The sequence below is a fragment of the Lepisma saccharinum genome, chromosome 16 (genome assembly GCF_977018435.1).
Source record: "Lepisma saccharinum chromosome 16, izLepSacc3.1, whole genome shotgun sequence".
NCBI lineage: Eukaryota > Metazoa > Arthropoda > Insecta > Zygentoma > Lepismatidae > Lepisma > Lepisma saccharinum.
This window is the reverse complement of record NC_139244.1, coordinates 22,405,508-22,421,819: the sequence shown is the minus strand read 5'-3', so window position 1 is coordinate 22,421,819 and position 16,312 is coordinate 22,405,508. Positions and strand designations below refer to the sequence as shown.

The window sequence follows — 16,312 nt, the reverse complement described above, 5'->3', positions numbered from 1 at the left end:
TATTGATCTCACTTCCTGCAAACTAAGACATAGACTTAACCTCAATTTTGTTATGTTCAACAAATTTTACCTTTTTATTTTTAATAGTTTCAGAGACTTCAGTGGTTGATAGTACTTTGCTGATCACTGTATGGTGAACTAAAGTAATATTTTCTGCTACCACTATTTATTTACATCCTGTATAAAAAAAAAACAATGTACGATTACCGGGGTGGGAATTTTTCCATGGAGCGATGCTAGAGTCCTCATTCAGCCTCTTATAAATAGGTATCTGCGACTAACTCGGGGGAAGTAAAGGTGGCCGGAGCGTGGTACTGATCACACCACCTTCACGACATGTTGCAATGTTCATCCTTTACGTAAAACAAGTTTATTTATTTATCGTTTCGAGTGATTAATCATAAAGACAACAGTTAAAATATGATCATTCTGTACACACACACGCACATACAGGATTATGACAATCTGTTTCTTCTGTTCATGATTCATGAAATTACATAATGGAAACTATGCACATACTGTATTTTAGAAGCCAATAGCTGCGCTTTTCTGTTACTTTAAATTGGGCCTCCTCCATGGCGCACTGGTAGCGTCGTCGCATTGTAATCAAGGGGTCCCGGGTTCGATACCCGGTGGAGGCACAAGTGGTTCGGATTCCACTTTAAACTGTAGGTCTAGTCCCGATTAGCCTTACTGTGCATAAAGTGGACTTAAAACACCAACTCAAACTGTTACTTTAAATTAAATTATGACCATCCTTTATTTAGTAAACTCTTTGTTTCTTGTAACTAAATTATGGACATCATTGTCAAGATGTTTAATAGTAAATTTCTATGTCGTTTGTGATGAGAATTTCAATGTATCCCCCACTTCTTCGTGCACAATAATGTAAAAGCAGCATAGAAAAGAACTGACGAATCAGAACAAGGCATGACGTGACAGCAGCAGATAATTATTTTCATAGCAAAGTGTAATTGGACACGTTCTGAAATAATTGTTAACACAAAAACGCGATGTCAGTCATGTGAAAAGACAGTATCAAGCATTTGTTATTGAAATCGACAGAAGTTAATGTTCCGGAAATCACCCCATTGCAATGTAATGATCAAAAGCCAGACTCGCACGGTTGTTTTGGAAGGGACCGTGAGACGATTGTTGAAAGGCAGCTTCGGCTGACAGCTCTCTCTGGGGATGGAGATGTGCAGGTAATTGTTGTAACTCTCATTGTAGCGCGCGTCACGCGTGAATTGAAATGTCCGAGACAGGGTATTAATAACTTCAATTCTCTCTCAACACGTGTAATCCGGTCAAAAGGGCGAATCGACACTCGCCTTAGCTGGGAGGATGGCAAATTGATTCAAATTGCGCAATGTCGCTTTGATGTTCGATCCAGTATCGGTTCAATTGTTGTCTCTTGTGTCGTTGCAACGTGTCCGCCAAGTGGTCACTTCCTTTATCCTGTTTGAGTTGCCGTCATGTGTTTAGTCAGAATCTGGAAAATGATGACGTGGAGCTTAAGTTGTGTGTGTGTGTGGGGGGGGGTGGAGGTTGTTGCAAGAAACAACGACATTTATACAGGGTGTTTCAAAAGATTCTCAAAATTCCAAATATGTTTATGCAAGAGGTTAAAAAAAGTAAACTTTGTGACTAGAATTTCCTCCTCGCTTTCAAAGATTGTTCTTCGACGAAATGTGTAAATGTTAATAATAAAATAACTATCATTTCAGTATATTAAATGTAAGAAATATTTAATAAAGAGAAAAGATTGTGTCGGATATTTGTTACGTGTCCATTGGAGTGATAAAAGAAAAATGTTTGATTTAAACAATAACAGATGGCAGCACCAGTGACACAGGATAAAACTAATTTTAACAAAGTAGAAAGGTGTAAAGGATGATTAAAAGGAAGATGGAAATTTAGATAATTAAAATGAGTGATTGAATTAAGTCGAAATTGCAACGATGAATTATGAGAAAAGAGGAAAATGTGAAAGATAGTTGACAAGTACACTTACGATATGTATAAAAAATCAAAGAAGGATGAGAATCGAAGCCCATGATTAAGGGGCCTCCCGATGGCGCAGTGGTATTGTCGTCGCCTTGTAATCAAGAGGGAGGCACATACTGTTTCGGATTCCACTTTAATCCGTACGTCCAGTCCCGATTAGCCTTACTGTGCACAAAGTCGAATAAAACCAAACCCATGATGAAGAAACGAAACACCACAGTTCTGGTAAAGAAGCTAATGCCGATCTAACCTTTGATCGATCTTAAGCTACCAATAGATTCCACTACAATAAACATTCTCTGTAACCAGTTTACAAGTAGTAGTATATTTACACATAGGGCCTCCACGATGGCGTAGTGGTAACGTCGTGCTTTATAATCAAGGAGTCCTGATTTCGATACCAGTCTGAGGTACATAGTGGTTCATATTCCACTTTAAGTTATAGCTCAAGTCCCGATTAGCTTATCTGTGCATTTGTTAGCCTAATTGACTCCGACAAAGTCTGTCATACGATAAAATAAAAGTTCCTGATTGGAATATTCAGTACCTGCGTTGCGTTTTCCTAAATCTAGACAATAATACACTCCTCACAAAAAGTGTTAGGCATTAGGTGATAGGCACGCTTTTGGAATGCAACAACACATGGTATATGTCTGTCTGCTGGACGTTCTTGTGTTTTCGCCGATAGAAACATAAACAACTTGACCGAAACGGTTGTTGTGTTTTGAAGTGAAGGTCAGGATTTTTTTTTAAAAACGGTACTATGGCACATGGAGATCGAATTTAGACATTAAAGGAACAGTCTCTGGTATGAGTAAAATTCTTCAAAGAGTACGAAAAAATGTTGAGAATGCAATAACTAAGTTACACTTTTCTACAACAACACCGTTCTCCGTCCTCAGTTACTTCGCAAAATTGAAGTATAGATGTCACCACAAGCAGTAAAATAACTGGGTCTGCCAAATTGTTACTACTTTACGCACAAGCATCTGCTAAATGTCTCTCTCTTAAGGTTAGCTTTAATTTCTATCATCCAGAATCTAATTTGATACATTTGCCAAGAATAAAAAATGTAGTAGTATGCTACAATTACTACTGTCTCACGGAAGTAGATTTCGTCCTGATATAGTTTAGCATGGTGTGGAATAATATGTTGAATCAGCCTGGAGAGTTCAATGAACTAATCATTCAACAGCCTGGAGAGTTCAATGAACTAACCGATCTCTAACTAAAGTTAAGTGCTTAGTTGGAGATTGGTTATTTCATCGAACTCTCTAGTCTATTTTTGGTGGAGCAGGAAAAGGTATTTAAAGTCCTTGCCTTGTCTTATTCTCCTCCAACAGGTCGGTAGGTGCCTGGGCTTGCCTGGAGTTGATAGCTTCCTGGAGATGAGGCATACTCGAAAAAGGTTTATTAAGCTAAAACGTTTATTGAGCTTACATTGAATTCCAACTTAATGACTATAACTTCTCCATAAGAACAGTGTCTGTTCAAGAGATTAGCTGTTTCCAAGGAAATCATCTCGTCTCATTGTTGACTTCTGTAACTAATAATGCCTTCCGCGATACTGGACTCTGCAACAAAGTGAGTCCTATTCGAGATCTGATTGAGGAAATATATTGCAATATTTACTTTTATAGAACATAAACCTTACTGACTTCTTGCAATTGTTAGAGCATGGGCCTGACACCGGTGAATGCATTGAATACTTTATAACAATACTTGATTTTGTTTATATAAATACCTCTCATGGAATTTATTACTGAAATACATATATTTATTGTACATATATTTCGAGAGCAGCAACTAGGAACCTCGTTTGCTAAATAAATGTATTATTATTATTATTTATGCAAATGTCTGAAAATTTTGATAAACGATTGTTGTTCATCCTTCGCCGAAAAAAAATTGTGATAAATTTGACGCCGATTTTATTATAAGCAAACATAAGATAATTTAAGTACGCATAAAAACTAGACAACGTAATGCACACCCACATTTCACGGAGAATGTCTATCTCTGCTCTCTCGCCAGACTCCGCTCAATTGTTCCTTGTCATTACATTAAATGCCAATAGATGGCACTGGTTGGACTTTACACACAATAGCACGTTCACAATTGACATGACGGAACAACGAACAGTTTTTATAAAGTTGTTTTTTAAATATTTGATTAATATGAAATTATATACAGTAACTCGTCGCAGAGGCATAGGTGTTAGGTGCACGCCGTTTCGCTTCTTTCATTTACCAGAAATTAAAGTGCCTGGTTAAGAAATGTATTGATCTGGTAGTTTCAAGCAAGTTAGTGGGAAGATGAATCAGTGATCGGTTAGTTCGTATGAACTTTCCAGCCTGATCATTACCAGTGCGTAGTTAGAGATCGGTCAGTTCATTGAACTCTCCAGCCTAATTATTGCCTATTTTTGTGAGAACAGGAAAAGGTTTATTATCCATTTTGCCTTGACTCATCTCACTCAACAGGTCGCTAGGTGCCGTGGCTTGTCGCGAATTGATAGCTTCCTGGAGATGAGGCCTTGCTCGAAAAGGTTTATTTACTACGCACTAAACATGGCATCTAATTAAAATACAGTTAATCTGTGAAGAGTAAGGACATGGAATAGGTTTCTGTGACGTTATGATATATCGATAAAATATTGTATGTGGTAGTATACTCACATTTCCTCCAGAGTGGCTCCGTACTTCTGTAAATCTCCATATTTCAGCACTGTAATTCCAGCGTTGACGATGGTTCTGAAAGAGAAGGATGGTAATTTTTAATACTTTGTGAGAGGACAATGGTAACATTAAATTCAATGAGAAAACTGTATACTTCGCCATCAAGGACGGCGCTACAGAGGGGAGAAAAGGGGCTGATGCTCTTCAAAATTGATATCCGCCCCCCCCCCCAGGTTTTTATAGTACGACAGACTCATTTTGACCGAAAACAACAAAAACCGGAAGTTTGTTACGTAATATTATTCATTACAATCATCGAGTAATTTCCTACTTTAGTGAAATGATAGATGTATCCTGATATCGTAGGGAGTGAGGTGGGAAGGGGGGGGGGGCTGAATTACAGATCCGACTTAGATAAACTCACCCTGGGAATCGAACCTGGGTCTCTCGCGTGGCAGTCAGACTCCCTACCGACTACACTCTGTCCCGGGAATCTCTGGAGCACGAGAACGGAAACAAGACCTCTTGGCAAGTAGTGGCTGAAAAGAGCTCGACCAATGAACGCAAGCGATGGAACGGGTTTGCGTGGAGGGGGAAGAGAGACTGCAGTTACCAGCATTTGGAACAGCACGAACTGCATCGCTCTGTCCACTCGCTTTCTCCCCTTTTCTACCGTTATGCGCGGCCTTGCTCCAGAGATTCCCTGGATAGAGTATAGACCCGCGGATCCTCCACTCACATGATTCTAAGTAACTGGGCAGTCAGGAGTCGCCAAACTACTTACGAAATTGACAAATTGTGCTGCGTGTATTAAATGGCTGCGAGATTGTTCTAGTTTTCTTGCTCAAATTTTGTATGCTCTGTAACACCCTTTGCGAATGCAATATCAGAAGCAGAGAAAGTTTTTGTACGAGGGCTGCTAGAAAAGTTTCTGCAATCAATAAGTAAAAAGACATGTGAAATTCTGCGAATGGCTTTATTGTTTTTGAAAGTATTCATCCTTATTATCGATACACTTTTGCATACGCTGAAACCAATTTTGAAAGCATTTTTTCCACTCTAAAGCTGATACTTCAGAAACCGCGGTTCAGAATGCGTCAACAGCTGCTTCAGGCAACACAAATCGCTCACCAAGCATCTTATTTTTCATGTGTGGGAACAAAAAGAATTCATTAGGTGATAAATCAGGTGAGTACGGACAATGATCATTAATTCGACATTTTTACTGTACAAAAAATCTACAGTTTGGTGTGCTGAGTGGGAACTGACGTTGTCGTGGTGAAGAATAATGCGACTATTTGGGTTTGTTTTACGCAATTCATTGATGACCTCTGACAAACAAATTATTGTATACCACTCAGCATTTACAGTCCTTCGATCTTCTAAAGCTATTGTTGCCACATGTCCAGTATAACCGAAGAAACAATCAATAATTTGCTTGGCAGCACTCCTCGAACGAACAACTTTTGTTGGTTTCGGCTCACTTTGAAACACCCAAACAGTGGATTGCTTTTTAGTTTCGGGTTCATATGAATAGATCCAAGTTTCGTCCCCTGCAACGATGTAGTACACAAAATTTGACTTGCCTCGGTTGAACTATTTTAGCATTTCTTTACACCAATTTACACGAGCCTGTTTTTAAGCTTCGGTCAAGTTGTGTTAGATCCAACGGCTTGAAAGTTTCCGTACGTTCAGATGACCATGCAAAATCGTGTGTATTGCTCTCATGTCGATGTTCAAGGATGCCTGAATCTCACGGTATGTCACACGCCGATATCTCTCAATAATTTCACACACAGCATCAACATTACTGGCAACAACAAACGTGGATGGACGACCTTCACGAAATCCATCACTGAGAAATGTGCGACCACGCTGGGATTCGGAAAACCAATTGTACACAGTCCTGTTGGATGGTGCTTCATCCCCAAAAGTTAAATGATGTCCCTCGATGCATTCTTTCGGTGTTAAACTACATTTGAAATCATTAAAAAATCATTGCCCGAAAGTGTTCACGAGAAATTTTCATTTCTCACACGAAACTACTACTTCAAACTGCTGTGCAAAATATTCTTCCGATTCTTATAATAGCGGAACACTAGCGCCACTCTTGGTGCTAGTTTGCAGAAACTTTTACAGCAACCCTCGTATTAAAAGATGTGTTGCTTTTACAAAAAAACGAAAGTCTTTTATATAACATCGATATTTCTCGATAAAAATAGACTTTCTGCCTCAAACAGGGAGTGGACAAGTTCCGAGAAGTAAGACTTGAAGAAATCCTAGACAGTACGCCTACAAGCTTTCTAGGTTCAGTAGACCTCGTGAAAGTGCTGAAACATCATAAGGGCTGTAATTAACTAACAAAGCAATGAACCGAGAGTGGAAATATCCCCGGATAGATATTTTCTCTGAAGTCAACGAAGGCATGAAATAAACCGGAGCCGAAATGTAGCAAACTTTCATCGTTAGCGCTGAAGACATCGAGAATGATGAGTCTGTGGATTCATGCGGCCTTGCAGAGCCAAGGGCGGAATCATCGGTGCAACGAATCTCCATTTGGATCACGTGTGCTTTGAAAATATGCTGTAGCATGTAACTTTTTCGTACTAATTATCAACTTTCCCCAGTCTGAGAAAAGAGCATGTCGAGAGTTTTTATCATTATTTTTCTCTTCTAAGTATTTGTACTTCGATGCTTGCAAATTGTAAAGTACCTGAACCCAATATGGCCTACATAAGGTTTACGATTGTTTCTAGTGGCCGGGAAAGGTGAAGCTAGTGGCGAGATTCGAAAGAGGAGACATTTCTGGACGTTTACTGAAAATTTGAGTCAATTCCAAATAATAGCATGCGTGCAGGGAAGATTTCATTACAAAATTATGCTTAGGCCATATTGGGTATATATGAACTCAATATGGCCTAAGCATAAATTTTGTTATTTCACATCAAAATATGCAACAGAAATTGTAAAAAAAAGTACAACTATGTTGTCTTCATAAGTAGATAAGTATATTGATACACTTACATTTTATTTACATAATTACATGTGAGATTTGCACAAAGAAATAACATTGTTTAGAAACCAATAAACAAGGGAGTGGCATGTCACAATTTGTTATCACTATGGATTACACATCACAGTCTGGGCAATTGAAAGTTCCTTCACCATTCTTAGTGAGCTTCACACACACACACTACGTGAAACATAAGAGTAACAAATATCACATTTGCGCATGTCTTTCCTGTGCAGGCCATATTGAGTACACCTTATATAGTGTGCATTATTCCTTAGTTATAAACAGTGTTTTAGATTAAAGTCTAAACTAAGTACATTGTTGTAAAGTACAAATTGTGAGCTATCATAATATGTACTATCACTTGGCAGATGTAGTAATAACTTGACTATGCAATATTAGATCAAGTAGAACACAATCATGAGGTCAACAGGTTCAATCACGTCATTCGGACAGTCTAAATGACATACTAGCGCCATCTGTTGAATTAACCTTGTAACTACTTGGGAACAGCAAAGAGGCCATATTGGGAACTAGGCCATATTGGATTCAGGTAGTCACACTTACGGCAATGTTACCCTGGCTTTCATCCCATAAAAGAAATTGAAGATATTAAAATAGATTTTAGTTTACGGTAAGTTAAATGTAATTTCAAATATAACAATGATATAACAGTTCTTTAAACACTTATTGTTAATTGGCAACATAAAAACATAACTGTTAATATTTCATTGTTGAATCATTTGTAGTAACTGATATCGCATTTTATTCTTTATACAGGGTGGCTCAATAAGTCACTTAACACCCCCAGTAAAAAGCAACTGCGGCATGGAACGTGAAAATGGCGATGACCAATCGTTGCCTGGCCAAGCGGAAACCACATTGACGTCACCCGCATGGTCGGCAGCCATCTTGATGTCCGCCATCTTGAAATCAACTTCAGAAATTTAAATGGGAAGGGGGTCGTACGACATATCAAAATGGGCTAGAATTTCACCAGGAAATCAACTGCGACATTTGTTTTCACCTAACTTTAATTGTTGCAGATTTAACAATACCACAAAGTTATGGCTCAATAAGTCACTTGACACCCCCAGTCAATATATTTAAACCTCTCAAACCTGTACAGCTCAACCTTGATGAGAAAAACTGCGGGAAAATGCACATTCACTTGTTTTCTCCTATCGCTTCACCTTCTCTTGTGCCCGAGTTGACATCGAAGCGACAGGCGGTACGCTTGATGATTTCACCAGTCGAAAGCAGGCCTGTCATGCCACTACGGTGTAAAACGTTGCCGATGATTGGCTCGTTCATAAGAGACATGTGTCACCTATCGTTTGTCGCTTCGGTGTAAATTATTCCCAAGAGAGACAACTTTAGATCTGAACCCACAGCTCCATCGCACAAGTTGGTAATTTGTAGTTTCTTTTGCGTAACGCTGGATGGCAGCACTTGTTACTCTCTTTTACTTCGACATAAATCCATTTCGACTCCTTGTAGAGAGAGAAAAAGGAATGAAGTTATTTGCGAGAAATTTTTTGACATAAAATCCATCAATAATCCACCTCAATCACTAATTCCAGAGCTCCATTTCCTGTTAAATTCTATCCACGCCTCACCCAAGAATTTCCGATGTTTTCCCAAATATGAACCACATGCCAGGCCTAGTGGCGCGAGCTGGTGGAACCTTGGTTGAAAAGCGGTGAGATATGACATTCCCGTCCGGGTCGTTAGCTAGTAGCATGCAGTCAGTCAACACGTAGGGTTTTAGCGTTAAACTATTCCAATGCCTTCATACATATTTAAGACTTTTTCATTTGTCGATATTCATAGCGCGCATACCAATTCATCGATTTCCCAACAACATTGTAAGGATAGCTGAACTATTTCGATGCTAAAACATGTTGCGCGGTAGCAGTATACGAGGGTTGGTGAAAAAGTAAGGGTTCCCTTGAATTTTTTCTTCATTAAAGCAGTAGTGTAATCACGGAAGAGACGTGGGAGTATATTCTGGTTTATGTTCATACATTGGGAATTCCATTCAACGCTCTTCCAGCATAACACCAGTGATTTAAAAACCTTAGCATGAAATTCAAAGTGAGTGCCTGTTAGGTTATTTTTTCCCCATGTCATTAAAGAAAATCATGTCCACGTTCGATGGGAAAAATCAAATCACAATATTTTTTATTTTATTTCTCACTGTTCCTATCTTTACAACAGGCAATCCTTGCATTAATTATCACTCTTCACAACAGTAAACCAATTTATTCATTATATTTTTCGTTCCATTTTCCCGGTCTGCTTAACTGCTATCATTGGCAAAAATCGGTTTCTCAAACATGCTGATAGCACCAAACTTAACCCTCCTAACTAATTGCCATGCATTATTCTCACAATTCTAATTCTAATAATCCCTACGTTGTTTTGTTAGGTGGCCAGGTTTAGGATTGCTAGCAACCAATTTTTCACGACGATGTGCCTCTCACTCGACCCTGTATGGCTATAAGTCACCAATACTAGGAGATGTGAGCCTTTATTAAATTAAAAACAACTTAGGGAAGTTACAAGATAGAGAAACTAAGGTAGATCAATTAAAATGTCCACCTTGACAGGCAAGACAGATAACATAGAAATGATTGTAGAGAGTGAAGAAGATGTGATTTTTCGCTTACGGTACATGCCAAACGAAAAGAAAACGAAAAAAAATCTGTCATAATGCAGTTTCCGGAATGTAGTAGAGTGGGATCCATGAGTATTGCTCAGCAAATTGTCCATGACTATTTTCGTTCGTTTTTATCTTCATCCTACGTATTTTTAAGGGCTGTATTTTTACTTGTACTGGTTCAGAGGTTGTAAGCAGATTGTTTGGTGTTTTGTGTCATTTCTTGAAGCTCTCATTGCATAGAACAAAGGGAGTAAACGTGATGATCGACAATTTGCTTGGTAATACTTATGGATCCCACTGTACCAGAAACCGACCCTGAAGTCTGGGTGCCTATTGCAGCCAGCACCCACCCCTAGCTTTTAAATAACGCAAGAGAGAGTTATATTTGTCAGGTGACAAAGAAAAGTAAGTAAAAAGACCTGTCGCCTTTAAAGTAGAGGGTTGGGATTATTGGATAAAGGCAGGACGTGATGCACATCTTACAGGAACTGGCAACGCTGTGAAATTCTCGCTTCGCCGCAGCTCAGAGGAAAGCACGTCCCGTGGCTTAATCAAAAATTTTCGTCTTGACCTGCCTAGAAAACAACGACTTCTTTCTTATATGTAGTAAGCCTTACTTCGTATTCCCATACCGTCCTTCAGGGGTCTCCTTGTGTGTGTGTGTGTGTGTGCGAAAGTGACCTGTATTTGTCTGGGATTCCTGTTGCAGTATCATAATTTTGCTGGTTCCCGCTTCTAAATCTTTCAGTGTACTGATCAACGACACTGAGAAAAAGAAGCTGGTTGTTCTACCATTCTTTGAAATATATATTTCTTTGAGTACATGACTTCACGTATAGTACAAAAACTGTTAACATTTTATCTCTATCACGTTTGATTTTCAAATTGCAGCCATGTTTTCACAATGGCGCGTTGTAAATTTTGGTTTTGGCAGACATATCTCTGAAAGGGTAAAGCCTAGATTCATGAAACTACAGTAAAACCTCGTTAATCCGGACTAATGGGGGAGGGATAAGTTGACCGGTTTAACGAAAGTCCGGATTAACTGAAATAACCTAAAAGAACAGTAGAAAGTGCATTAAAACTTCGTTTATAGCAACAAAACACGTTCATTATGGTGTACTTAAAGGGCATAGGCCTAAATACACTATACAGTACAGTAAAAAGTCTGCGGGAAACAGCAGTGGTTGACTGCCTTTTCTTTGGGAAGTTCTCTTGTTGACTTCTAGCCACATTTAAAACCTTGCATTCTGCTTTCTTTGGGGGCCTTTAGCTTGTCTGGATTAACGAGGTTTTACTGTATAATCGATCTATTCATCACATTTTGGACAATAAATCATGCCATTATATGTAATAAATTCTTTAAACCTTCCTTAAGTGGTATAATTTGATCTACAAATTTGTATCGTATTTTCTAAATATGTACTTTTCATACCATTTTTATCAAACGACGTTCATTTGTTTTTCATTTAGCACATGTATTAGCAGTACCAAATATGAAATTTGAGAAAGGACCCTCTTAATAAGTTAATATATTGGAAATCATACACACAAAAAATATACTTTTCTCAAAAATGTTCGAGTGACCAATTAATTCAAAATTTGACCATTTCAAATAGTCTTAGTTTACTCGATAATCGAATTAACTATTTGTATACTACGTAACTGTGGTGGACATAAATATCTCTCGAAATTACAACGTTAATTAGTATTAATTTACTAATTGTTTAGCTATGTAATTGCGTTACTCTTGAAGCCATAACTTCTTATATCAAAAACAGCACAAAGATAATAATAGGTTTGACGTCCACAGGGGCGGCGCCAGCGGCGTGCGAAATGGTGCTTGCGCACCCCTTAATTTTCTTCCGCACCCCCTTTAGCACCCACTTTTCAAAACTGATTTTCAACCTAATGAAATCTTACATTACGTTATGTTATTAAAACAATGTCGTCACTCTGAGAATGTTTGGTACTGAAGCACGGCCTGCTTTATAAAGGCAGGAATCCTGAAATGTGGCAACGCTGTCTCGCCGGCCTAAACATCCAGCTACAGCGCATTCGGTTTAGCCTGAGCTCTGGCATGCGCAAAGCGGGAAAGGTTTGTCGTTACGTCACGTGACTCATAGGAGCAGTGTTGCAATACGCGGAAGTTACAATTCTATTAGACATGAAACTGGCAAAGCTATATGCTGTTGTGTCATTAAGAAAACTACTTACGAATCTAAAGTAGCTCACTGTCTTTCCTGATCGTGAAATTCGTCAATTCTTCTACGAATAACACACTTGTCAAATTCATCCACATCACTTTTAAATGTCTTTCTTGCGCGTGGTTTGTTAGGCGTTACTAATCCCTTCCCAGTTACTTTGTAGCGATCACTTTCGTTTCAAAGTACTTACTGACATATCAGTAGATGTGGAAACACGCCTTTGCACTTGTTTCACGTTCAACGCAAGACCACTGTCAACTTCTTTCTTTATAAACTTATGCACATTAAGATAATTTCTCTACTCTGACTATGAATCACTTTGCTTTCTCTAATATTCATTTCAGTTTTCACATCAACTTCCGTTGAGTAAAACACCCTAAGTAACACAGGTCAACAATCACCTTACTCGTGGTAACACTATCTGCCCCCCCCCCCCCCTCCGAGAGGAAGATGAGGAGACGGAGGATGCCTCTTTCGCCGAGGGTTTCACCGACAAAAATAATCATCTGCCTTTTTTTCCTTGAACTATCACTTTCTCAAACTGTCGCTTCTTAAAAATATGCAGTAAGTATCGAACACGCCTACCAATAAGCTCTGAAGTCAAATTATGGATATAGGTAATTGTTAAGGCAGTTAGCAACTCTGCTCTCAGTGGAACTCTCGCATCGTCGCGCTGACGGCAGGCTTCTGCGCAGCTGAAGGCCAGAGCTCAAGCTAAACCGTATGGCCTGTACAGTGTCTCTCAAAAGTTTTAGGACAACGACATTTTAAACTGGGCAACCCAATTTACACAAGGCGTTGGTGGGTTGCTTGTACAGTTAGGCTCAATTTCAGGGTTGCCACATGCACAATAGATATTTATAAAATACGCGAAAGGAATAAAAACAAGTAATATTGTATACAATTATTAAAAATATCACTATTATGTCGCAAGTGACAAAATTCTTTCTGAAAGAAAAAAATAGGTTTTCTAGTATTTCATCGCTGATGAGTCTACAGAAAGGGAAAACGAAAGGTAACAAAGGAGAGGAGAAAGAGAAAGCGAGAGGAGAAGAGGAAAAGTAGAGGAGAGAAGAAAGAGACGATAGACGAGGAGAGGAGATGCAGTGAGGAGAATGGAAAAAGATTCTAGGAGAGATGAGGAAAATGGAGCAAAGAAGAGAGAAGAGGGGAGTGGAGAGTAAAGTAAAGGGGAGAAAAAGAGAAGAACGAAAAGAAGAGGAGAAGAGTGCGTGGAGTCGGAAATCTAAGACAGCAGAGGAGATACGAGGAGTGGAGATGAGTGGAAGAAAGATGCGAGAAAAGTTGGGAAGGCGATATGAGATAAAAGCAGAGCGAGCAGAAGGAGGGGATAGGAGAAGGAGAAGAGAAGAACAGAAGGGACTTAAGAGAAGAGGTAGTTGCAGAAAATATCGTCTCAGCGTCAAGAATTGATGCATTGGTCAAATTATCGACATGACACATTCAATAACATTTTGAAATGTATTGGAGAATGTATTAAATCGGTTCGAAATGCATTTTAGTTTAGTTAAGAGCAAGGTAAAATCTTCCATGTAAGATCTTTGATTTTACCTGCGATTATACCACTAAAAACATGAATGTAATTTGAATATTTATAAGAATTATCCAATTTTTGTCCACTTCTCGGTTCGTTGAAATGGAGCTTTTGTAATTTAATATTTCCCCTCCCCCAATCGTTAATTCCAAACTGAATCATTCCGTTTCACTCGGCGTAGACAATGAGCACAATGGGATAGGTCTAAAACGTACGAAAATTTTCTGCCACCGGAAGGGTTTGAACCTACGACCATCAGATCGACAGTCCTGAACGCTAAACACTACCCTACAAGCTTTCGCTCCTGAAAGTAAGTAGAAGGAACTGCCCAATGTGAAATGTAGATGCAACTCTCCTCCTACATGTAATGTGCAAACAATACTTGTTTGTAACAAAGAAAACGAAGGTAGCAGGACTCGGCGAAAATATTTAATGGAGAATTGCACATGATGAAAACTTTTCATTCGATATTTGCGGAGGTATCCTTGCATTGAACTCGAGTGGGAAAAGGGGTAAAATTAGTATGTCCTGAATTGCCACAAATATAAATAGTTATTTCATTAATATTTGTCAATGTCTTTGAAGCAGTACACAATTATCGTTAGAGTATCATAATTCACGATTTTATACATGAAAATATCCCTTTGAACGGAGTCAATTCATTTATTTTTTTATTTTTTTATAAATTCCATTTGCAAAACAATGTAGCTACTATACACTGCTATTACAAATAATGTTACCATGCTCTTGTTTGTAATAAAAGTTGAATTAAAAAAAGAACACCTCCTAAGGAGGATCGAACCTGGGACCGCAATCAATGCTTTCAAGAACTCTAACCAATACACTACGCCCTTCGCTTCCCTTGGAGCAACAGTTCTTAATTATTCTGTCGCGTCAATATTGTAAACGTTATCCTGCAAAAAGAAGTTCAATACTCTGATATAGCTCTGTACTTCTAGAATTACTCTATACACATGCAATTGAAAATTAACTCTGAATTTATTTCTTCGTTGTTAGTATATATAAGCTTGTGAATATATTTTATTTGTAATTTTATAACGGTTACGTGAACATCTACGAAATAGTTCCTTATAATAACCTCAGGTTGACCAAGTTGCCAACATAAACAAATGGAATACAGTTTGTCTTCGAGCTTACATTGTTACATACCTTACGTATTACTATCCCAATACTTATTCAATAAGGTTTCTTGGTTGGCAGAAATTATGACTTAAACTATTGCACGTTGAACTAGTGCCCACCTAGCCGCCTCTGATGAAATTTATCATTCTTCAGATTCTCTTTAAAATTCGACTCTGGTCACTTGTAACTTGCTGGGTGCAGACGCTGTCCATCGACAGTGTTTTGCGATAAGAAGCGGCCTTGAATAGCGTGAGTGAGTCACTTTGAACGCGAGCAAGCTACGCTACCAAGGTTGTCTGCCTTTGAAAACCAAGTCATTTTTTTTTCACCGTTTTCGAACGCGATTGCTGTTGTAGAAGTATATATTCTTTTAAAAAGAGCAAGAAAGGAAATTAGACCAATGTTCTCCCATCGTTTAAAACCAAATATTATCTATTAAACGAAAAGTTCACGATTGTCAATAAACCTATCTGAGCATAAGGTGGATGTAAATAATAAATTTAATACAAAGATTCTCCAAAATTTCTCTCCCACTGTCTACGTCAGGCCATAACCGAGGGGGGGCATGGGGGCCATGCCCCCCTCGAACCCTGAAATATTTAAATGTGAACCTATCAATAACTACGAAAATAACAATGTCGATTTTAGAAATGTGTAAACATTTCAATTTTGTTCTTACATAAATGAATCTGTTTCTTGCGCAAAAGTCTTCAGGCTGCATATTGGATGGTTTTAGTTTTATAATGCAAGGCTAGCAGACGTCCGATTCACCGATTTAGTCAGGACAGTGCGTTACTTTCAATCCCTGTCCCGACTTTTTCGAACTGCAATCGTGATGCGAGAATGTCTCTTTGTTATTTTTTTCTTAACTCACAATTAGACATGTTCTTTATTGTAATAATAATTCCTAGTACGCAACATTTAATTTATAAATATATTATTTTCTAAACATAGAATTATCATGACTTTTCAATGGCGCTCGCGCTATTTGAACTATTTTGTAATATCTGTCTCTCTCTCTCTCATATATATATATATATATAC

General features: G+C 38.4%; 1 protein-coding gene across 1 annotated transcript in view; it reads right to left on the bottom strand.

The window, feature by feature from the left end:
• Positions 1 to 16,312, bottom strand: part of LOC145999974 (lutropin-choriogonadotropic hormone receptor-like) — a 304,703-nt gene that overhangs the window by 98,566 nt on the left and 189,825 nt on the right. Inside the window, exon 3 of the mRNA XM_083137268.1 lies at positions 4,686 to 4,760. Coding sequence (XP_082993394.1) covers positions 4,686 to 4,760 — 75 coding nt within the window. The remainder of the gene's footprint in view (positions 1 to 4,685; positions 4,761 to 16,312) is intronic.